Source organism: Penicillium concentricum (genome assembly GCF_028827145.1).
Source record: "Penicillium concentricum strain IBT 3081 chromosome Unknown utg000001l_segment0_segment0, whole genome shotgun sequence".
Taxonomy (NCBI): Eukaryota; Fungi; Ascomycota; class Eurotiomycetes; order Eurotiales; family Aspergillaceae; genus Penicillium; species Penicillium concentricum.
In genome coordinates, this window is record NW_026622754.1 from 6,923,919 (window position 1) to 6,947,672 (window position 23,754).

Genomic DNA, 23,754 nt, shown 5'->3' on the forward strand with positions numbered 1-23,754 from the left:
ATTGATTATGGTCCTTGTTCGATTTTGCCTTTTCAATCACTCCGCGTGACCATCTTCTTTGGTTTCTCATTGCATGGCGTTCTGCGTCTTTTTCTTTTGGGTTATGGGCCGGAAATAGCGTATGGGCTTTGGCTTTGGCTTTTGCGATTTTGATTTTCATTGACAGCGATCATTTGCTTTTGCGGATTGAAGTCCGCGGGTTCCAAAGTTGGATGCTATGATATTAGACTACAAATCGCTCGAATAATAATTGTTTCAACTGTTCAACTGTTTCATCTCCGTAGAGTTTAGCTGCATGTAAATCTTGACCCACTTCGTTGAAGATCGGCATTCGCATCTCATTGTTGTACAATGACATATATTCACTGTCATGCGTAGCCTTGTATAGATTACCCAACCGGCACCAAGAACCGTCTCAACACTTCCACCCCACCAAAAAAATAACCGCGTACAGCCATCCAGTCGGAGCGTACCACATATCCAAATCACCGAGAGAATTCAGCACCTGACCTCCCAATAAGGCTGATCAACATACTTAAGGTTCAATCCAAAGATCAAATCCTAGGGATACACATTGAAAAAGGATGTCGTTGCTAAATCTAGTAACCCGAAACCAGTAGTACCGCGTGATAACTACGTGGCCGTTGTAATCGTCATTAACGTAGTCAAAAATAATACAAATGTCATTATCTTTTTCAGCCGCCATGGAAACTTCAAGTCTGGGGAAGATGCGGAGAACTGGGACCAATCAGAGTTGATCGAGCCGGGATGTTGATTGTTTGGGATCCAATAGGAATAGAGTTGATATCCAATCATGTTGCAGTTAGTCATGAGCGGAATGTTGGGCTTCTATGAGCAACTACCTACATGTACTATGTAGTCATGCTCACTTTGGTAGATTCTATGTTGTAGTGCATTGTATGCGCGGGTATTTTCGCTTACTGATGGGATGCCTTAATTACCTGTTGGGTACCCAAACGCCCCGGACTTATGCCCGTGTATTTACAGCAAGCAGTCACCTGAGGTGGTATGTGCTGGACTTCTGGAACATGGATGAATATGGAGAGGTGCTGGGTTGATGCCCTGGTTTGTCTAACGGCGACGGCTTAGCCCAAATAGGTAAGTAGCCTCAAATGTGATTGCTTTGCTAGGTACTAGAGGAGCGGAAGAAATAGTTGTATAGTTGATATTGTGTAAACTTAGGCCGCTGAATCCGTCCCAAGACTATGTACAAACTATAGGCCAAGGCAGGGCCGAGAAGATGAGCACACTCTGTGGCATAACGCAATTGCCATCTTGACTTGGCATTCTAGCTTTGTTCTTCGGGGTTTCTTTGCTGAAATATAAGATATCTCATTGGTTTATTGGTATCACATGCGTAGCCCCGTTGCCACAATCATGGTTCTCTTCCCTTTCTGTGTACTGTTATACCGGGCACCCCCTAAAGTCCGTGCACTTTTTTCGAGGGGCCTCACTCGAAAGGCCACGGAGTGATTTCGATCTAATACTTACTATTAAGATCCCAAAACACCTGATCAAAGGTTACACATAGAAGAGTCTCTTACACGAAGTATGCTTCCACCCCCTTTTCCTGCCCTCGACCTATAAAACTGAGAAGGGAGAGAAAATATCTTAAAGATACCTATGTTGTAAACAGAATATCCGAGACCACCTAAAAAGTCTACTAAAAGACTATGGAAAAAGACATCACAAGGCCGCATGCGCGGCCGTCTTCTCTTGTTCCGTATAGTACATAGAATAGTATTCACCCTGCAACCCTGCGACCCCAAACTTTATTTTTAGTATTATAGACCTTGCTGGTAAACCCCGGATACTCCTAAAGTGTCCATCCTGCAACCCTGTGACCCTAGCTTTGCTTTATTGAGGTTTCAAATTGGAACGGGATTGCTTTAAAAGTAGTACACCCGTGGACATGAGCAACGTATCATCAAACAATCAGAGCTGGCTAATTTGAGGTAAATGGCATTATTCTAACCCGAACACAAGGAACAAATAGTGCTATCTTAAAAGGCCATGCCAATGACACATCGGAAGCATGTATCAAGCTTTTTACAAGCTTTGCGCAAAGACGCCTGCCGAGGGCTATGCATTTGCCGGTAGACTTGCTTTCTCTTCGGCTCAACTTCCCCTACACTTCAATCTTGGTAGATCTATTTCTTCTCAATTGCTCAAAATAGGGTCGTATGATTGACTACTTCCTGGTATCTCATATCCGAACTGTATCGGGCCCAATTTGACCTCAGGAGAATATTGTGTAGTATAAAATGCTCGCGCCACTGAGTTTAGTGGTCATTTCCCCTTCTCTGTAGTGAGAAAAAGGAATGAACTATGCTATTGCCTGGCGAGGTTACATAGCACGGCAGGTTACATAGTACCGCACATGTTGCATCTATCACAGTCTTGAATTGCTGTTTTGGTTCATTACTTCACCTGATATTGAGCCGTATCGACCTGGTCAAGGCCAGCCTTGTCTTGTCGTAATGGCATCAGGGGATAAAAATAAAATACATGACTACTATTAGAGCCATTGCTTTTCTATGGGCAATTGAAGTGAGGGAATCTGTAGGTTGTTGCCCCATTTTCATCAGCATCCCGAGTTCAGTCCCAACATGTGAATTTCTATCTCGCTTGTTTACTTTTCTCTTCTCATCTTTTTTCCTCTCTTTCACTCGCGTTCCTCCCATTTTTTCCCCTCCCATATCTTGCACTGGTCCCTATTTTATCCAAGATGGAGACTAAGGCCACAGCCCTGGGCTCGGACGAGCTCGATATTCATGATATCGAGCCCATCAAGCCCACTGGGCAAAGTGAGCCAGTTTCCGATGAGAAGAAGCCCCAGAAAAGTATCGTCTCCGAGTCCTACAACCTTGGTGCTGGTGATGAGGACCCAACCACAGATGAACTTCACGGCCCCAACGCCTTGCGTCGCGTGTCAGCCCCAATTCCCTGGGCTGTCTACACCGTCGCCTTTGTCGAACTGTGCGAGCGTTTCTCCTACTACGGAAGCCAAGTCCTTTGTAAGACGACCACGCCCCCATGTGGAACCACGTGAGAAATGATGCTAACACTGCAACATAGACTCTAACTTCGTGAACCATGCACTTCCCCGTCCTGCCCCGGATGGCCCTCCCGGATCAAACCATGCGACCGGAGCTGGTGGGCCTAGCTCTCAGGGTGTATCGGGTGCTTTGGGCCAGGGTGTCGAAACTGCGAGCGCTATCAATACCTTCAACACTTTCTGGTGCTACTGCCTTCCTCTCGTGAGTGCCTACATCGCCGACGAGTACTGGGGACGATACAAGACTATCTCCTGGTCTATTGCGGCCGCCATTCTAGGTCACATCATTCTAGTTATCTCTGCCATCCCACCAGTGATCACAAGCACTGACGCTTCCTTCGGTGTGTTCGTTCTGGGTGTGATAATCATGGGTTTGGGCACTGGTGGCTTTAAACCTAACATATCCGCCCTGGTTGTCGAACAGATACCTATTGTCAACCTCAAGGTACGTACGCTCGAATCCGGTGAGCGTGTTATCATCGACCCTACTATCACCCAGAGCCGTATCTACCACTATTTCTACGTGTTTATCAACCTTGGCGCATTGATGGGTCAGATCGGCATGGCATATGCGGAGAAGTATATCGGCTTCTGGTTGGCATTCCTGCTGCCCACGGTTATGTTCCTGACTACCCCATTCGTCATGTGGTGGGGCCGTAACCGCTATCGTCAGTCTCCCCCAGCCGGTTCGGTAACTTGCAAGGCCATCAAGACATTCTTTTATTGTATGCGTGGTCGCTGGCACTACAACCCATACATCCTCTGGAAGCGAACTCACGATGGAACTCTCTGGGACACCGCGAAGCCCTCTAACATCGAGCCGCAATCCCGGCCTAAGTGGATGACCTTTGACGATGCGTGGGTGGACGAAGTGCGCCGTGGATTTGCCGCTTGTGCCGTTTTTTGCTGGTTCCCGATCTACTGGCTAGCCTACAACCAATTGACAAGTAACCTCACCGCACAGGCTGGTACGATGACCTTGAACGGTGTTCCGAACGACGTTGTGAACAATCTTGACCCCTTGGCGCTGCTCATCTTCGTCCCGCTTTGCGACACGTTCCTGTATTCCGGATTGCGCAGGATGGGCATTCGTTTCACGGCGATCAAGAAGATTACCCTTGGTTTCTGGCTGGCATCGCTCTCCATGATCTGGGCTGCTATCATCCAGTACTACATCTACGAGACTTCGCCCTGCGGGTATCGAGCTAACAACTGCTACAACGACGACGGCAGCATTAACCCGACTCCTATCATTGTCTGGGCTCAGACTGGTTCGTACGTGCTCGTAGCTTTCTCGGAGATCTTTGCCTTGATTACCTCGATGGAGTATGCCTATTCCAAGGCGCCTCGCAATATGCGTTCCCTCATCCAAGCTATCAACATGTTCACCAACGCTATCTCCGCTGCCATTGCTGAGGCTTTGATACCGCTTTCCAAGGACCCTCTGTTGATCTGGAACTACGCCGTCTTCGCTATCTTGACCTTTGTCGGTGGATTCATATTCATTATCCAGTTCTGGAGTTTGGATAAGGAGGAGGACGAGTTGAACAACTTGCCCGAGGGTCATGTGCAGGCTACTGAGAACCGAGACGGCCAGACACAGGCACAGTTTGAGATTGCCGAGATTGGCCATGGTTGTGGCTGAGATGGAGTGCGAAAGAAATCTTTACCTTGCTTTGGCTTGGTACTGTGTATTGGGGTGACGCCTTTTAAGCCCAACACTCTTATCGAATATTTCAATTCAACTGATAATTTCACAGGTTCTCTCTTGTCATAGTAGTTATACTGAACTCCACACTGTAATAGTGCCTTGATCCGTGACCAACATCCATATAGGCTTACACGCCACAAACGCCTAGTACAACATTGTACCTGAAACCTTGGAATGTAATTAAATTGTACTGTATAATTTTGATCTGATCCAATTACGGTCTCTCTTGATTTTTTTATGCCATATCCACCTCGGAACCTAAGTTATCCCCGTTTTGCCCGATCCTGCAGAATCATTAATTGGAGAATTTTGAAATCCACTTTTAGGTATTCATGAACCCTCCAATAATGACTTCTAAAATGCGGATGCCTATCAAACTGATACATATTACATTTACAATTTAAGCACAGTGCGTCACATGACAACCTCAGGATCAGCCTTCAGCCCATTTGGGTAGCCTTACCTATGGTTGTACTATCTGGGGCTGAAGTCTGCGCCTCAAAATATTTCGTCTATATTTAATGTTTTGCTATGTAAGACGGAGCCACCGGCAATCTTTTACATCACATCCACTCCACTAGGCAGCTATGATTCGTGATTCCAACGAACATACTCACCGTACCAAGAGAACTACTCTGGAACAATGAGGGGGCTTGGCTAACCTTCCGGCGGGCCCGGCGCATAAGTATTCCCCCCTGGTGCATAAGACCCCCTAGAAGATAGGAATTCATTCCTTTCTCTTCTTCAACGATCTATCATCGTGATTTAGTCATGAAGACTTTTGCGCTGATCTCGATTGCCCTGGGCTTGCCCGGTAAGTGCTTCTCGCGTTTATTTTTCACGGGACCATTCTTGGCATAATTGGACCTTTACACGCGTAAAATATGTGTTCCACACTAATCACCATCTTCCCGCAGGCGCGATCGCTGCTGGTGGGTTTAATTCCGATGATATCACATTCGCGGGTGTGCAACGAGCCCTCCCCAATGCGCCCGACGGGTACGTGCCGACATCTGTCAGCTGCCCAGCGGACCGACCGACAGTTCGCAGCGCAGAGAAGCTGTCCTCGAACGAGACATTATGGCTTAAAATCCGCCGCGGTAAGACCCTGTCGGCGATGAAGGATTTCTTCGGACATGTGAAGGTCGGTGATTATGACGTCGCCGGCTACCTCGATAAACACTCTGGGAACTCGTCGAGTCTTCCCAATATCGGCATTGCCGTCTCGGGTGGTGGATGGCGTGCGTTGATGAACGGCGCTGGTGCGGTCAAGGCTTTCGACAGCCGGACGTACAATTCGTCGGCCACTGGGCATCTGGGTGGTCTGCTGCAGTCTGCTACCTATATTTCTGGTCTCAGTGGAGGCAGCTGGTTGCTGGGTTCGATCTATATCAATAACTTCACTACGGTCGACAAGCTCCAGACGCACAAGGATGGTGCCGTCTGGCAGTTTGGCAACTCGATCCTCGAGGGTCCTGATACTGGTGGTATCCAGCTTTTGGATTCCGCCAGTTATTACAAGGAACTTGCTGACGCTGTCGACTCGAAGAAGAAGGCTGGCTTTGATACTTCTCTGACTGATATCTGGTATGTTATTGCTGTTTCGGAATGCATGTGACTGTTTGCTAACTTGGGTACAGGGGCCGCGCACTCTCCTATCAAATGTTCAATGCTACCAATGGTGGAATCAGCTATACCTGGTCTTCCATTGCCGACACCCCCGCGTTCCAGGATGGAGATTACCCCATGCCGTTTGTTGTCGCCGATGGCCGTAACCCCGGTGAGCTGGTCGTTGGCGGCAATGCGACCGTCTATGAGTTCAACCCGTGGGAGTTTGGCACCTTTGATCCTACTATCTTTGGTTTCGTTCCCCTCAAGTACCTGGGCTCCAAGTTCGAGGCTGGCTTGCTCCCGAAAAACGAGAGCTGCATCAGCGGTTTCGACAACGCTGGTTTTGTGATCGGAACCTCCTCCACACTCTTCAACCAGTTCCTTCTCCAGATCAACACCACTTCGCTCCCCGACTTCGTGAAGAATGTGTTCAACAGCATCTTGCACGGGCTAGACAAAGATCAAAACGACATCGCTTCGTACGATCCCAACCCCTTTTACAAATACAACCCGCACTCGTCGCCGTATGCTGCGCAAGAAATGCTGGACGTCGTCGACGGTGGCGAGGATGGACAGAACGTTCCTTTGCATCCGCTTATCCAGCCCGAGCGCCATGTCGATGTCATCTTCGCCGTCGACTCCTCGGCCGATACTGATTATTTCTGGCCAAACGGCACATCGCTGGTTACAACCTACCAGCGTAGTCTGAACTCCAGCGGTATCGGCAATGGAACTGCCTTCCCTGCGGTTCCAGATCAGAACACCTTCATCAACCTGGGCCTCAGCACCCGTCCATCTTTCTTTGGCTGTGATAGTGCCAACCAGACCGGACCCACGCCTCTTGTCGTGTACATCCCCAATGCCCCTTACTCCTACCATTCCAACATCTCAACCTTCCAACTCAGCACCGACGACTCCGAGCGTGACAAGATCATCCTCAATGGCTACGAGGTTGCCACTATGGGCAACAGCACCCTGGACGCCGACTGGACGTCCTGTGTTGGCTGTGCTATCCTCAGCCGCTCGTTCGAGCGCACGGGTACCACTCTCCCAGATATCTGTAACCAATGCTTTGACCGATACTGCTGGAACGGCACTGTGAACTCCACCAGACCGACATCTTACGATCCAGCTTATTACCTGCAGGTGGCTGATAGTATGGCCTCGGTGAATTTGCCCACCGTGCTGTCGACGGTTGTCGCAGCCGGCCTGGCAATGCTCATCCTGGTGTAACAGAGCATTATGAATTCTCCTTCTTTCCGCTGCCATGTTGCAGCTCTTCACATTCGAAACTTGTATTTTCGCCATTTGATACACTTCTTTTCAGGCACGGGTGATGTGCCATTGAGCCATCCTCGTGTCATTTTCATTTTTCTGGTATTTGCCTAACTTTCTTCAGATCTCATGAGATCCAATTCAATAGTAATGCACATATTTTCCCATTTAAGAAACATGTTTGCACTTCAATGCAGTATTGTCCCTCCCTGCTCTCAATCGCAAATAAACCGTTGGAAGTCTTATGTCCCTCAATAAGCATGCTATACTCTACAATTTGAATTTGTGCTATATTACATTATAAGAAGGGCAAAGTGCTCACAACTGGTTTGGGTCATTGATCAATTCAATATTTACCACCAGGGAAAGAACATTTAGAGCGGGTTGGAAATTATTTAGAACTAAACTATACAAATATCTAGTAGATATATATATCGCACGGCGTACAAATTATGGTGCAATTTTGAAAATTTTAATTATGGAGTCTATGTCATAAGCTAGATGCATGTACGAATAGGTTTTGAACCTGTTGCCTTCTCATGATTTGTATCTAATCTGCCCTTGAATCCGATGTAGGATCCTTGTTGATGTGTTTTCCGAATGAGGCGTCGATCATATCACGTGCCTGTGTTGCTATGGGAAACGCCACAACAAGCAACCTCGGATCGACCGCCACCTCCACAGTGGGTTATTTGCTTTGCCTTGCTTCCTTTTCCATGCACCTAATTCGACACTCTCGGTAACCTGCGACCTAACGACATTGGGCCGATATCACATTTGACCGCCCAAACCCGCCATGAGCGTCGCGTGCCAACACTAACTGCGATCAACGACAACCGGCAATATCAACATGGCGCGCGCTGCGGTAATCCCACAATCCCCTACAAAACGGGTACGATCTTCAACCAAATCGACAGCTGCTGCCGACGCGAAGAAGAAAGCCCCTCGAAAAGCAACACCAGTACCACGGACTGCGCCCCCGGCTCTCGATGTTGAGTCCGATGATGAGCTGGGATGTATCACAAGTAAACCAGCGAAACCCAGTGGACGCCCTCCTGGTCGCCCAGCTACCAAACCAAGAGTGACTACAACTGCGACTGCCCGAGGAAAGAAGGCCTCGGAGTCTCTCACCGACAAGTCAAAACCCCAAAACAACGCCGGCGAAGATGGACTAGGACAACAAATTGAGGCGCCAAAGAAGCGCGTTGGAAGACCGAGAAAAACTCCGCTGCCCGCAGAAGCTGTTGCGGCCAAGCCTGAGGCAGCACCCAAAGCCAGGGGACGACCAAGAGCGGGAACAACAGTGAAGGCCCCTCAGATCCAAACGGCGGCCACGAGCAGGCGGACGCGAGCGGTACCTGACGTAGTGAATGAGACGAAACCGAACCATATTAGAATTGCGACCAACTCGACAACCATGCGCTCAAATCTTCTGCGTGGACCCGCTAGGAAGAAGACCGTGAAATTCCAGGATGTCTCGGATTCTGAAGCCGAGGAATCTGTGCCCGAGGTTCCTGCTGTCGGCCGTCGACGAGTAGCGACCAAGGGAGCGAGCGTTGGAAAGACCGGCCTCGGAGCGTCCGCAGTTCGGAAGCCTGCGACAACCGGTACTCGCGGAAGGAAGCCAGCTGCAGCGAAGAAAGATGCGACTCAACCATTATCTCCCAAAAAGGCCAAGCAGGTAGCCAAGTCTCTATCAGCATACGCAAGCTCCGACGGAGAAGAGGATGAATTGAACACCATCAAGGACAAAAATAATGATCCGCTCAAACTTGTTGTTCACTCACCTGTTAAGCATGGCTTGGAGAATACTGGACTGAGCTCTCCTGTACGGAGGATCAACTTTACTCCCAAGAAGGCGTCCAGCTTCGTGGACGAGAATGGCGAACCGAAACTACCGACACCAAAACACGGATCAGACGGCATCGGGCTTAGCTCACCAGTCAGGAAAATCAACTTTGCGCCGAACCGCAGCCAGAACGCAGTCACAGATAATGGTCATCTCGCTCTTCCACCTGGCAATTCAATTGAGTTTAGTGATTCTATGTTCATGTCGAGTCCTGCGAGACGGCCAGCGCCATCATCTCCCTTCCAGTTCTCCATGAGAGAGACCCCGAATCGTGGGGGTTCCCTCTTCCGGGACAGTGTGAATGCGATCTCCGCACCTGATTTCACACCCGGACGCACTTCTCCACTCAAGATGTCACCTAAGAAGGGTGGTTATTTGGGTGCTTCTCTCTCGCAATCGCCATCCAAGGCTTCTACATCAGCAGCCCCTGCTCGAACTCCCTTGTTTCAAAGTCCCGCAAAGAGAATAGCCTCTCCATTCAAAAACTCGATATTCTCTGCTCATGCATCTGTGGGCACATGCATGCCTACGGAAAATGATGGAACCCCTTCCAAGGGAGTTGAATTCCTACAATCCACCACCCCCAAATCATCGCCAAGGGAAAGCCAATACGACGATACGGCTTTTGAAAGGGATTCTGAAATGGTCGAGGATGTGGCTCGAGACATTTTTGGCATTGAGCTATCTTCTGATGGAAAGTCATCATCAATTTCTCCCACACAGAAAAATATTGCTGCCTCGGAAGTAGCGCAGGACTCATTCGATCATGGAAACACTGACTCTCTCCCCGCGGAAATGGAGGCCGAGGGAGAATCTGACCTGGAAGAAGACCAGACTGAAGATGTTCAAGATAAGGCTCAACTCGAGTACGAAGAGCCTGAAACGATTTGTTTCGACACCATGGAAGAGGCCAATATGGCAACAGAGGAGTTTTATGATCAAGAGCCTCAGGAAGACTTAGGCCCCGGAGCTCGCAAGCAACCCGAAGACCAGGGCCAATTTGACCGCGAAGAAGCCGATACTATTTGCTTCGACGCCATGGAAGAGGCCAATGTGGCATTGCATGATATTCATGACGAAGAAGTCCAGGAAGCCTCAGACCAAGAAGAAGGCGGTGATGTCCAAGACGAGAGCGAATTTGAGTACGAGGAGCTTGACACAATATGCTTTGACGCCATGGAAGACGCCCAACTGGCAGCTCATGACCTTCACGACCAACAAACCGACGAAGCCTCAGACATAGAAGACGGTGAAGATCTCAACGACACTGAATCTGAGTATGAGGAGATTGAAACAATTTGCTTTGACGCCATGGAAGATGCACACTCCAGAGAGAATAACCAGCTTGACGAAGAAGATCAGGTGGCAGACTCAGTCATGGAAGACACGAATTATCCTGACGAAGAGCTGGCGGCACTGGAGCTTGAGATTGAGGAGGAAGAGACTCAAACTTTTGATACGGGATCCCAGGCCCAGGAATTGACCCCGGAACCCTCGCAAACTACGGATATGAAAGAATTAGACATGGTTGAGCAGCAGAATGAACTTCATCTGCCCTCCAGGTCACCATTGAACTCAATCCATGGAGACGAAGCCCAGTCAACGCTCGACATGGAATATCCTTTGGACAGTGACCGTGAATGGCAAGAAGAGGCCATTCATATTCCCGAGGAAGAGGAACAAGTGATGGACCAGGAGAGCGAGGTGGAAGATACTGAGTCTATCCTGGCCGGGTCTGAGTTTGCTACAATCTCGCCAAAGCCTGCTTCACCACATGAGAGCAACGACCTTGAGGATATTGCAACACCGCTTCAAAGAACTCAAGCGATTACTTCACCACAGCCGAAGTCCACAGGCGGTGAATCTACTCCCTTGTCCTTGAATCGCCCAGACAACTCAGAGAATGATCATGGCTCCACCCTCGATTCCAAGAATGCCAAGAATGTGATCATTGACACGCCCCTGCATGAAGAAAATAGCTTGGCGCCAAACACTCAGGTTGATAGTCCTGCTTTAATGGCACCAAGTCTCTTCAACACACCAAGCGTTCTTGACCAGCACCAATCCCGTGCGGAGGCTAGCTTAGGTTTTACGCCATTGGCACAAAAGTTTGGCCGTTGGGAACAAGATACCCCTTCCCAAGCTAGATCACTCCGACCGCGTCGCCGCGGAGTTTTCTCGTTAGTAGGCCCCTTGGACCGCACCAACACGGAAACTCCGACAAATTCTGATAGTGTGTCGTATCCTAATTTGCCAAAGAGCCCTTTGACACAAACTCCCTCTTTGTTTGCCGAATTGCCACTTCAGCCTCAAAGCGATGCTACTTGCATGAGCCCCGAGTATGAGCGGACTCCACGGCCATCTTCCATATATGAAGACCACCGAATAATTGACTCCCCAAGGTCAACCACGGATATCTTCGAGGATCTTGACTTGGAGATTGAACCGGAGCATAATCCTGCTGCTGAAGTCCCGCAAGATCAGGGTCAAGAGTTAGATCTACTCGATGACAAAGAGAACTGTGGTCCGGTCTTCCCGTCAACTCCAATGAAGGCTCAAGTCCAACCCGACGAATTACGCACTGTTCATACAGTGTCAAAAGTGCCTTTGAAAGCCGAAGGCGAGGTATCACCTCTTAAGCTGTCCCGCAAGAGAGGTCTGTCCCTCTCGAGCACATCCCCCACTCGGTCTTCTCCGCGTGTTCGCAAGCCAACCTTGATGGCACTCAATGATAGTGCACCGATTTTGTCTCCCTCCCGGAAATCTCCACGGGTGAGCAGAAGTCCGACACCCAAACGCCGGTCTATCATTGGTAGACGCAGCAGCGTAAAGGTACCAGTGATGGCTGCGCCCAGTACTCCTACCGCAACCGCCAGTCCTTCCAAGAAGCCGCGTCGTAACATCAGCACTGAACAGAAGGCTCTCCACGGCGCCGTCGTGCATGTGGATGTTCATACCACCGAGGGCGAGGATGCCTCTGGTATTTTTGTGGAACTTTTGCACCAAATGGGCGCCCGGTGTGTGAAGTCCTGGTCCTGGAACCCTCATTCCAGTCTCTCGCCAGTTGATGGTGTAGAGCCCAAGGACTTGAGAGTTGGCATCACCCATGTTGTGTACAAGGATGGTGGCCTACGGACTCTGGAGAAAGTCAAGAAGGCCGCGGGTCTCGTCAAGTGTGTTGGAGTTGGCTGGGTTCTCGATTGTGAACGGGAAAACCAATGGCTCGATGAAACCCCGTATGCGGTCGACAGCTCTATTATCCCACGTGGAGGTGCCAAGCGCCGCAAGAGTATGGAGCCTCGCGCACTCAGCAATGTGAACGGAACACTCGTGCGCATTTCCGAATCTCCCGCGCCATCTCCCGGCGGTCGTCGCAGTGGTGTCAATCCCGGTGCCGTTGAGGGTTTCCGCAAGATCACACCCCCGACCCACCAGCAGAAGATGCCGTCCACACCCCCACAACAATCTTCTACTGATAGCTACCAATTCCCTGCTACTCCGGGATACAACTTTGCCAACCTTGATGCCATTGGCATGTCACCCGCTACACCAGGATTCCTTGGAAATCGCTCCAAGCTTGTTCAGCAATCTTGCCCCCCAAAGCAGAGCAACCGAGGTTTGTTCCCGAGTGCTAAGCCTTCTAGTATCCTGCTGGACGAGGGACAAGACGAAGAATCCAGGAGACAGCGCCGCTTCCGTATGGAGGCTGCCAGGCGCAAGAGTCTCGTATACAAGCCTGCTGTCGGTAGCCCTCTTGTTCCTTGATTTTATTCATTGCATTGCCGGTTTTTTGTGAATTCATACCCAGTCACTGTAAATATGGGGACACTTTGTTTTGGCGTTTTTCTAATTTTGCCCCACGACGGCGAGGTGGACAGGTTGGACTGTTTTTGTGCGAGGTTAATGGCCTTACTTTTCGTTCGAATCTCAATTAAAATAAATCAATCCCAGATGATTTAAATATTACTTATGTCTGTGGTAAACTTGCAACACATGACTTTTGATTCAGAAACTCGATGATAGTAATACCCGGAATATTTTCGCTGTCCCGCTTCAACATTCACATACGTCGTATCCAGTTTACCAAAACGATGATATTACTCCTGAGATTCTTCACGATAGAATCCAGCGACCAAGAAAGCGAGCTCCAAAGCCTGCTTCTCATTCAATCGTGGATCACAGAATGTCGTATAACGCTCCCCAAGCCCATCTGCTGTCAGTCCAGCAGCACCACCCACACACTCAGTGACAGCCTCTCCAGTAAGTTCAAGATGCATACCACCAAGGAATGAGCCAGCAGCGCGGTGGATTTCCAACGCCTGTTTCAACTCAGACAAGATGTCTGTGAAGTGACGGGTCTTCACACCAGATGATGTGCTCTGGGTATTGCCATGCATAGGATCGCATTGCCAGACGGGGATATGACCAGAGGCCTGCACAGCGGCAATATGACCAGGGAGGAAATCTGCGATCTTGGAAGCGCCGTACCGGGAAATCAGAGTCACCTTACCGACCTCGCGATCTGGGTTAACAACATCCAGCAGCTGCACCAGCTCATCCGCCGCCATGCTAGGTCCGATCTTGATTCCGACGGGGTTAGCGATACCGCGGAAGAACTCGACATGCGCACCGCCGAGTTGACGTGTCCGGTCGCCGATCCAGATGAAGTGGCCGGATGTCGCGTAGTAGCCTGTTTCGTGGGAGGTGGTGCTTCCTGGGTACGCTGGGTGGCGAAGGAGTCGGGTAAGACTCTGCTCGTATTCCAGTGAGAGGCCTTCGTGACTGGTGTAGATGTCGGCTGTCTCGAAGCCGCGGTCTTTATCGATTCCTACTGTGTGCATGAAGCGTAGGGCATCCTTTACCGCGCCTACGGTCTTGGCGTATTGCTCTTTGATCGAGGGCGTGATTACATGGCCCAGGCCCCAGTCTAGTGGGGAGTGGAGGTCTGCCAGGCCTGAGGAGAGGGAGGCACGGAGATAATTCAGAGTTGCCGCGGAGTGGAAGTAGGCGGAGACTAGACGTGATGGGTCTGGTTGACGGGATTTAAGGTCTGCTGGGAAGCCATTGATGTTGTCACCGCGGAAAGAGGGCATTTCCACTCCATTGATGACCTCTGTTGGACTTGAGCGTGGCCTAGTTCTGTTGTTAATTTCGTGTCTATGGATTAATGAGTGAGGAACTTACTTTGCGAACTGGCCTGCAATGCGAGCAATACGGATGACCGGCTTGTTAGCACCTATTGGTTGGATTAGTTGCCAGTTTCTTTGCTTTTTGTGGGGGTCTGACATACCCCAGATGAGAACCAAACTCATTTGCAACAAGAGCTTCACCTTGGCTTCGATCATTTCTTGGCTGCAATAGTCGAAAAGCTCCGCACAGTCACCTGAACAAAATGGTTAGTTATGTTTCGCGGATATTTTCCTGTGCAACATACCACCCTGTAGAACGAATGCCTTGCCCAAAGCGACATTTCGTAGGTTTTTCTTGAGATTGTTGATCTGTAGAACAGGTCAATATAATAGCTAGGATCCAGTCTAGAGACAAGACATACTTCTTGTGTGGTCACAAGTGGAGGAAGCTTCTGTAATTTCTGTAGTGAGTCTTTCAACCCTTGAAGATCCTCGTAGATGACATCTTGCTTGATGGGCTTTTGTGTCCAAGCTAGATATAGTTAGTGATGCTAGATCAAAGAGATTTTATAGATTTTTGCTCTTACAACTAGGGCTCCATTCGGCCATGGTGCGGGCAATTGATCCCGAAAGGTGGGGGGATGATATGAGTTAAGAGTCTTCCGTTTGACCAGCAGTAACCAAAAAAATTCAATGAGGAATTGGTCGGAATAAGCAGTGGAATAGTGGGAATTGGCAACAAAGGACTGAGTGAACAGATATCAAGGGCATGTAACAAAAGAAAAACATTGCGACGTGATACGCCGCTTATCCCCGGGACTCGGATGACTCATTCTGATGCCTTAGCCATCGGGCATAATTTCCATCCCACATTCCTCATTGTGTGACCTCCCTCGGTGTGAATACAGGTCATGAGGTTTGCGGCTGAGAGTTCCATACAGCGGATTTCAAAATCAAACAGTGTTATTTGACCGGAAACAAGGGCAATCCCATTGAGTATGCACCACTGGCCCAATTGAACTCTCAGCAACCTCCTGACCTCCATTCCTCAGGGCCCAAATAAAACAAAAATGTTCAATGTTAATAAGTGATATCCTTGACATGTGCAATATTGGATGGAGAAGCTGTCATGACCCAGGTGTGTTCTGCTCTTGGTTTGGGATCTGAACGACTTTGAAAGGCTGTGGATTCGGGAACTGGACTCTATGATAATTTGGATGAGTGTCTGTTCTCGAATTTGGCCTATATGATGCATCGAGTGACGCAATTTGCCTTATTGCAAACAACAGCGAAGTTCTCACAGTTGACTCGATAACTATGCGGGATAGGACTGGGAATGATGAACAGCTCCTCGTAGGTGGTACGTAAAGTATCATCTGAATGTCTCGAGATGTCTCTGGTAGTTTCAGAGATCTCTCATTTGGTGCCCGAACCTTATAAATGGTCTGTGAAGTACGGGGTACTCCATACGGGCCTTTTTTACAGCACCACACACAACATACAGTCTGCAGGGTAGTGTGATATATCACATCTGCAGCATGTAAGATTATCGAATTCGAAAAGAGGCGAAATAGTTATAGAGCTGTGTTCGACAATAGGAAGAGTATAACATACGTTGAGCATAAAAGATACCGTAATCTTCTTAAAATCTTGATTTTGGACGATATGAGCGGGATCAATTATATAGAGTACCCAGTCTGATAGCGCTCAGGGTTCAAAACCGGGATTTGGTGCCTGAATACGTTTTTTTAGAACGGCAGAAAATCAAGATACCTGAATTATTATTGTATATGCCTTAGTAATCAAAGTAGCCTGATTCTGCTGGCGTTGACCAGTGTCAAAAATGAAGCTTTTCATCTGCGTACAAATCCACGTATGCAGCCATTTCTCGGCGTTGAAGCCTTTTTACTGAGTAATCATTTCCTCTCTTTTTTTGACTTGCAAACCGTCCAAGAAAGTGGAGATATCTGCATTTGTATGAGATGAAAAGCTTCATTTTTGACACTTGCAAACCGTTCAAAAACATGGAGATATCTCCATTTGTATAGAGATCAAACCCTTCATATCGTGTATGAATGATTACAATACGACGTATAGAGCGGTGTGGAGAGCGGTGCTAAAATAAGGCATTCAGGCATCAAGAATCCCCCTAAAAAGGGGGTTTGAACCCTGAGTGCAATAAGACTGGGTAGTATAGAGGATAAACATCTTGGTTAAGATATGCTCAGTTCGAAGTTTTTTCAATATTGTTATTAAGCGTGACAGATATATGATGCGAGGATTAAAGTATTTTTCTAGCATCAACGGCAGCTAATAGATAGTCGACGAGCTAACCCTACTTAGCCATAACACAGATATTGGGAGATTAGCGGTAGGAATACGTACCAGTTCCAGGCTGTGAATCTAAAACCCTTGTGGTATATTATTGGCTATAAGATCGGCAGAAGTAAGACCTTGGGAATAAATATAATCCCAAGGCCGTTATATGGAGTATCTCATAGACTAATAATGTTGGCAACATAATTTTTATCGGTATATTTTCCCACTGTAGGATAGAAACTCAGATGTGAAGATTTCTCACTACCCCAGACTTGGCATAGAAAACCAGCTAAATTTGGAAACACGGAGCACGGAAACAATAAAAAGGGGCAAAAATGGAGTAAATGCTGCGAAATGAATTATACGCCATGGCGTCCTCTGTGTCTAATCTTGTCTTATATAATTTGAACAGGCAACTTTCGGGTCGAGAATGGACTAGCGTAGAGACAATTTAGTCTAATCGGGCCGAGCGCAAGGGATATTCCAGCTGTGATTGGTCAGGCTGCGAGGCCATATCGATTCCAAGAGGTTGGCTTTTGCTTACTTGACACTAGCGTGACCATAGAAGTAAAACGTGGGCCCTTCAGGCAGAAGAGCCCCAGTTGCCCCGTTTCTTCGCCTAGCTCTGAGGGTATTTAAATCTTTTGCTTTTGTTTTTCTTTATTCTCCCTCTATACCCCCACGCTCTTTTAATCATGCAGTACAAGGTCCTTGCCACTCTTTTCTTCGCCGCCACGGCCCTGGCTGCCCCTGCGGATTCTACTGCCACATCAGGCACTGAGACTACCGGCAGCGATGACACTTTCGATCTCGAGGATGTTCCCAGCTCCATTATGAGTGTTCTGGCAACAGCCATTCCGGAGTCATGGTACAATGACCTCCTGGACCCGGCCTCCCTCTCCGCGATCGATAGCGCTGCTTCTGCTGGCACCTACCCAGCCTGGTACAACGCGTTGCCTAGCGACGTTAAGTCTTGGGCCACTGGACACTTCGGTGCCGACCTCATGGGTGGTGCCTCGGCAACTGCCACTCAAACTAAGTCTGCTGGTAGCAGCGCTATCGAAACTGGCTCCAGCCTCGTTGGCTACAGCATCACTGCCACCCAAACCTCCTCCAACGCCGCCGAGACCACTTTGGCTTCTTCTACCTCGGGCTCCAGCTCTGACTCGACCTCCAGCTCTGCATCGTCTTCTCCCTCTTCTTCGCAGTCTACTGGCGGTGCTCCTGCTCCTACCGGGGCCGTTGCCATGGGTGTTGCTGGTGCAGCTGGTCTTTTGGCTTTGGCTCTTGCCCTCTAGAGCCTTTCTACATAATTCATTTGCCTGCTTGGCAGTTTATAATGAACTCTCCCTGTGCAAAAGAAATCCGTCTTTATAATACTTATTTCATTAATCTGTAACTACTTGATTTCATAACAGATACAGGATGGGATAAATTATAGCCTACATCCCCTCTTTGTATTGCACGATGTAAACCGATCATATTGCTTGTCTACTATCCAAAATTTATGCATCTAGTATGACTCTCACTGTCTTTGTTCGATTCCAAGTGCCTCTGAGATTCTGAAATAAATGGTAAATCGCTCGTATCGCTCGTTCAGTTCGTGGGCTGTGTAAAAGATAAGATGTTAGCATTTTCAAAGTCAATCAAGGAAGGGACGCAATGTAAAGGATCAAACCATGGAGCCCGTCAAATTAGGCGTTGGAACCATTCGATATTCATAATCCAAGATCCCGACAAACCAAGCCATCCAGCTATCAGTCCGGCACCCGATCCTTGATAGAGTCCAGCAGCCTGAGAAGACGATTATAAACTGTCCTAACACTCCCCGGGTGATTCATGAGCCTCCATGCCAACATATTCAGCTTGAAATGGAGCTCGAGGCAGTCCCGGATGAAATCGGTGGCGAAGTAAGTAAGAGCCTTCTCTCGCACAGTCTGAGAGCCTGGATCATGCTCAAACATGGCCTGTCCTGTGCTTTGGATATTTTCCACCTTAATTGGAAGTCGACCTAGCTTTTCAATGGTCGTTTGGCGATTCTCGGGGGATGGGTTGCGCCAGCGTAGCCTGTTGAGTACCTCCACAATGCAGGTTTGGAAGTGACGCCACGCGTTGTGATAGGCCTGTTCCCAGATCGACACACTGTCAGCAGAGGGGTTTTCCGTGGCTGGAGGCATCGTGAAGGATGGGGCTCATGGTGCACTTGTTGTGTGATATGTGACTGTAGGTGTATCAATGCTCCAAAAAGGACCACGGAGGTCAAAAGAGAAGATAACGATGTAACCTGTTAGTCGATTAAAGGATCAGATGAGAGATAGACGGAGAGAATAACTCGAGGTGGTGGTGGTGGTTGGAGCAAAGCTTTTTATAGGCTTGACAATTAAAATCGACTGTATCGCATAGGTCAAGAGCTGACAATGACATTTATGAATGCGATTGTGCGTATTATCTTTTACGCGGAGGCACTTGGAAATGATTAGGGACATGACAAGGGCTTAGTTGTCTGAACCGAGACTGATATGGTCTAAATTCAAAGCGATAAAAGCAGACAAAGGCAGTTGTTCAAGCCTTTTGTCCCAGTGTTTATCTATCCCAGCCGGCAAGAGTTGGAGACGCTAATCACTACATGTATGCTCTAGGTGTCTAGGAGTTCTAGCCTGTATCCTAACAGAAGTACTCGCTATAGGGCTTTGAACTTCTGTCAAGAGTGGTGCAAGTTGGAGCCTAAGGATGATCGATTCATTAGACTGGAGCCATACCCCAGGCCTAAAACTTGGCTGTCTTCTCATCTTGAACCCATTCAGCCAGGTCTCCACCATGCTGTGAGTATATCGGATTGATCTTGTTGTGCACTTCCTTTTTCTTGTAGTGTTATGGGACAGATTATAGCAACTAGCATCCCGAGGTTCTTCGGAGTGTTCAAAAGCGGAGCCTCAAAGTGGAGATAATAAGCTGTGAAGTCACCCGAAAGTGGTCTTAGCTGCGAATGGTTCCAAAGCATCTAGAAACATATGGTATTAATTTGAATATGAGGATCAAAACGTTGAAAGAAAAGAGAGGACTGATAATAGAGAAATAAAATTGACTTGTCGTCGAGACCTCGGGACCTCCGAACAAACAATTATGTCAGCACTTATCTGAAACTCGGGGCTTATCAATGACGTCGTGTTGTCAAAACACAGCTCAAGTCAAGACTAAATTCACATCCAACACCCCTTGAACAAAGACAATATGTCTGATCTGATTCCCTCCGCAACTGCTGACCCAGAGAATGTCGAAAAAACCCTCCCTTCAAACGCCGAAGACCGCAAAGCCGCCGCCGCTCTCTCCTCCCTCAACACAAATGAGATCGCAACAGAGGGTACCTCCGCTGGGGCACCGCTTAGTGCAAACCAAGAGGCTTTGGGAAGGGCCATGAGTCGGCTCGAGATAGCTGCTGGGAAAGACGTGGGTAACAAGAAAACGGCCGAGGGACCGAAGACTGATGGTGTGGTGAAAAAGAAGATAGTCAAGGTTGCTCCGGCTGATGTTACACTGCTGGTATGTTTGCCATGTCTATGTCTTTGATGCCCATCTTTCTGTGGCTTTACTAATGCGAATCTAGGTTGAGCAGCTGGATTTGAATAAGATCAAGGCCACGGAGTTGCTCAAGGCTCATGATGGGGATGCCACCAAGGCAATGAAGGCATTCATTGCCCCGTCTATTCGGACTTGATCACATAGCCTATTGACTGCTAGTTTTTCCAAATTTGATGAATTGTGTCTGAACAAAACAGATATGAATAAAACTTCATTTCCACATATAAAGGGTCGCTCTTTATGCTAGGTCTGGATTGCCACGTTTAAGGAGTCTAGAAAATGACGTTTTGCAACATGTCAAATAAAATCAGATCACTCCTCATCCTCTGTCTCATCTTTCTTCCGTTCGATTCCCTTGCCCTCGGAAATGCTCCACAGCATAACCCAACCAAACAATGACTCAACAGCCAGTGCCCACCAGACAGCCCCAATCATATTATTCTCGAGGCCCAACCCTAGCCCCCAGCCACCCAAAAATGGCCCTAGTGTCCGAGCTCCACTAGAGATACTCTGTGCCACTCCATGGACTGTGCCCAGGACAGATGGATCCGTGACACAGTTGTTCACCAGGATAATAGCAGCGGGCAGGATGAATGTCCGCGAGATGACCTGCAAGCTAACAACGAACGTGAAGGAAGGCCAAACAATCCATGGTATGCGTGGAAGAATCACAAGGAAGGGCATCAGCACGTATGCGATAGGCGAAAAGGGAAGGAACGTTCGGAATGACGTGAGTGTGCCAAGCTTTGTCTGTATCCGTGGATAGAGGAAGATCTGCAGTGGCAGGCCGATGAATCCAATGATAGCAGTAGCAAGTCCAACTCGGGATGATGGAAGACCTAGTCCACCGCCGAAATGGAAAAGACCTTGCTGGGAGTTCTCTGGCGCACGGGGTGCGGGTAAGAATACAAATGTCATAGAGTTGAAGGCACTTGTGTGGAAAGCGAGCAGGAAGTGAGCCACTAAAGTCAAGATAACGTTGCGTGTCCAGATCTGGCGGAACCCTATCTTTTTATGTGGCTGTGGATGCACGCGAGAGCGGGCTGGACTTGAAGGAGTGGACCAAGTACCGACGCTGCCGTCCGTGTAAATGGAGTCATCATCTCTGGAGCGTGTCAGTGGATGATAGTGCCGGGGTCGTCTATTCCAAGCTCTTGTGAGCCGCTTGCCCAGTTTGCGACCCCAGTCCCTTCTATAACGTGCAATTTCATGGGTCTAAACGGGTTCGTTGTTAGTGGCCGTATGGATTCGGACAGTGATGATCTTACCTCATCGAGCCCAAGGAAGATTGCAAGAAATGATGCGAATATGAAGACTGCGCTCAAAAGATTCGGCAATGCATAGGGCCAATGCTGCATCCACCAGACACCTTCTTTACCTCCAAGGGTAGATCCCGGGCCAAAGAATTGTGGAAAGCTGTGGATCGGATCGGCCAAAGAGCCTCCCAAGATTGGACCTATGATTACACCGATATTGAAGCACATGGGTAGGAGTAAAAATGCGCGGGATTGATATCTAAATGGTTAGCCTAAGGCAATTTGGCGTATTGTGTGATCATATCGACTTACTTCTTCTCAGAAATGATCTCTGCAATGAGCGTCCGCATCACTCCAACATTGCTATTCAATATCCCGCCCAGTGTCCGAAAGACCATGGCCGTCGCAAAAGATCGAGAGAAGCCAAAGCCTACACAAGACAGACAAGTGCCCATCAATCCGATCAACAGCACTCTCTTCCTTCCCATCCATTCAGCATCAGCAAGACGTCCCCACCAAATAGCGGTGATAAATTGCGCGGCTGTAAAGCTACCCTGAAGGATACCCGCCTGCGCGGAGATCTTTGAGTCAGGTAATGATGGATCAAACGATTTGAGCTGATAAAACATGTATGCCTGCAGAGAGGTCTGCGTCAACGGCTCTGAAAGTCGCGCTAAGGTCAAGATCGCTAATTGGCCCTTCTTCGGTAGCGAACTCCAAGTCACTGGTTTCTCTTCGTCCTCGACCGGCCCGAGCACACCGTCATGATCATCATCACCTTCATCTGTGGAACGCAATCGTCGGTGATTGGTTATCAGCGGCGCGGACTCCAATCTCCTCGTCGCTTGGGAGTCACTTTCAAAAACTGCGGTGTCATCGCTCTCGAGATCTGTGTCGCTTTCAGTACTCGACAATTCTGCATGAGGACCGATCAAGTCAGAAGCATCCTGAGAGGCAAGATGAACATCTCGGTCCTGGTGGCCATTCTGAGTTTGCGGAGAAGACCCCATCAACGGAGCCGGCTCGGGAAGCCACGCGACGGGCGTAAATACCGGGGAGGACACTGCCGTACGTGATCTTACCTTGGCACAGCTTTATATTCGCACTCCGTATAGCAGTGAATCTTGTTACTCAGAGAGAAAGAGAAAATAGGAGTGGAAAATGAGTTATGACACCATTTCACCCCACATTTGCGTGGGGTCGATACGATGGAGATGTTGCCGAGTTAACCGCGAGGCCAAAATTATGTACGTCTGTACGGTTTACACTATTTCCTTTTTTTCCGCCTTCTAGCTATAAAACCGACAAAGTATTAACAAGCCTAACATACCCTGAACAATTGCGACATTCTGACACGCTACGGAGCTTATAGGATCAACAGGATTGCTACTAGAATAGCATATACCTGAGAACTTCGAAATATATATGCAAATAAGACAAATACATTTAGGGTGTGTTAGACTAGCTTATTCTCTGCCCCCCGTATATGTAGGCCACAGCGGTCTTGGGCTGAAACAAAAAATCACTTCTTTGCCGCATATTGAGAGTTGCCAACGCCCTTCACGACATTTCCGCAATTAACAGACATCGATGCGTTGAAACGCCAGTCTCAAGTGATAAAGCCAGCTTCGAACTCCATCTAAGCAGCGCCAAATACACTGGACCGAGCACCGTGCCGCCTATGATATCCAAGATACAACGTACCTTCAGTGAGAATGTTTCCGCCAGTGAATTCTCAGCGTAATGGAGGACACCTGCCAACATTTTCTCCGTCCTCCTTATTCTCGGAGGCGATATTGTTAGCCGCGCGCTTGCGCAATTGGCAGGATCGTGTCTCAGTCCAGTCGCATTCTCTTGACATCACATATAGTCGTACATGGATACTTACTGTTTGTGCCCGTGACATCTTCACTCTGGCATAATGAAGTAGCCGGAAGTTCTCTACG

General features: G+C 48.6%; 8 protein-coding genes across 8 annotated transcripts; 5 read left to right on the forward strand and 3 right to left on the reverse strand.

Moving 5' to 3' along the window:
* Positions 1-2,749: 2,749 nt before the first annotated feature.
* On the forward strand, positions 2,750-4,724 carry N7517_002669 (uncharacterized protein; the record flags this gene model as incomplete). The annotated part of the gene is made up of 2 exons (XM_056720399.1): positions 2,750-3,038; positions 3,100-4,724. 2 exons carry the CDS (start codon positions 2,750-2,752, stop codon positions 4,722-4,724), a joined length of 1,914 nt encoding a protein of 637 aa, XP_056584534.1.
* An 837-nt stretch (positions 4,725-5,561) lies between these two features.
* N7517_002670 (lysophospholipase family protein) lies at positions 5,562-7,634 on the forward strand (the record flags this gene model as incomplete). Its single annotated transcript, XM_056720400.1, has 3 exons — positions 5,562-5,604; positions 5,708-6,377; positions 6,431-7,634. The coding sequence occupies 3 exons, from the start codon at positions 5,562-5,564 to the stop codon at positions 7,632-7,634; spliced, it is 1,917 nt and encodes a 638-aa protein (XP_056584535.1).
* An 892-nt stretch (positions 7,635-8,526) lies between these two features.
* Positions 8,527-13,290, forward strand: N7517_002671 (uncharacterized protein; the record flags this gene model as incomplete). Its single annotated transcript, XM_056720401.1, has 1 exon — positions 8,527-13,290. The coding sequence occupies one exon, from the start codon at positions 8,527-8,529 to the stop codon at positions 13,288-13,290; it is 4,764 nt and encodes a 1,587-aa protein (XP_056584536.1).
* Positions 13,291-13,622: 332 nt separating this feature from the next.
* On the reverse strand, positions 13,623-15,263 carry N7517_002672 (3-deoxy-7-phosphoheptulonate synthase class II; the record flags this gene model as incomplete). The annotated part of the gene is made up of 6 exons (XM_056720402.1): positions 13,623-14,658; positions 14,710-14,761; positions 14,816-14,908; positions 14,960-15,023; positions 15,077-15,186; positions 15,242-15,263. 6 exons carry the CDS (start codon positions 15,261-15,263, stop codon positions 13,623-13,625), a joined length of 1,377 nt encoding a protein of 458 aa, XP_056584537.1.
* Positions 15,264-17,668: 2,405 nt separating this feature from the next.
* Positions 17,669-18,271, forward strand: N7517_002673 (uncharacterized protein; the record flags this gene model as incomplete). The annotated part of the gene is made up of 1 exon (XM_056720403.1): positions 17,669-18,271. The coding sequence occupies one exon, from the start codon at positions 17,669-17,671 to the stop codon at positions 18,269-18,271; it is 603 nt and encodes a 200-aa protein (XP_056584538.1).
* A 459-nt stretch (positions 18,272-18,730) lies between these two features.
* On the reverse strand, positions 18,731-19,150 carry N7517_002674 (uncharacterized protein; the record flags this gene model as incomplete). Its single annotated transcript, XM_056720404.1, has 1 exon — positions 18,731-19,150. The coding sequence occupies one exon, from the start codon at positions 19,148-19,150 to the stop codon at positions 18,731-18,733; it is 420 nt and encodes a 139-aa protein (XP_056584539.1).
* Positions 19,151-20,204: 1,054 nt separating this feature from the next.
* N7517_002675 (huntingtin-interacting protein K) lies at positions 20,205-20,688 on the forward strand (the record flags this gene model as incomplete). Its single annotated transcript, XM_056720405.1, has 2 exons — positions 20,205-20,513; positions 20,578-20,688. 2 exons carry the CDS (start codon positions 20,205-20,207, stop codon positions 20,686-20,688), a joined length of 420 nt encoding a protein of 139 aa, XP_056584540.1.
* A 176-nt stretch (positions 20,689-20,864) lies between these two features.
* Positions 20,865-22,818, reverse strand: N7517_002676 (putative MFS multidrug transporter; the record flags this gene model as incomplete). The annotated part of the gene is made up of 3 exons (XM_056720406.1): positions 20,865-21,767; positions 21,821-22,067; positions 22,121-22,818. The coding sequence occupies 3 exons, from the start codon at positions 22,816-22,818 to the stop codon at positions 20,865-20,867; spliced, it is 1,848 nt and encodes a 615-aa protein (XP_056584541.1).
* Between the last annotated feature and the right edge of the window lie 936 nt (positions 22,819-23,754).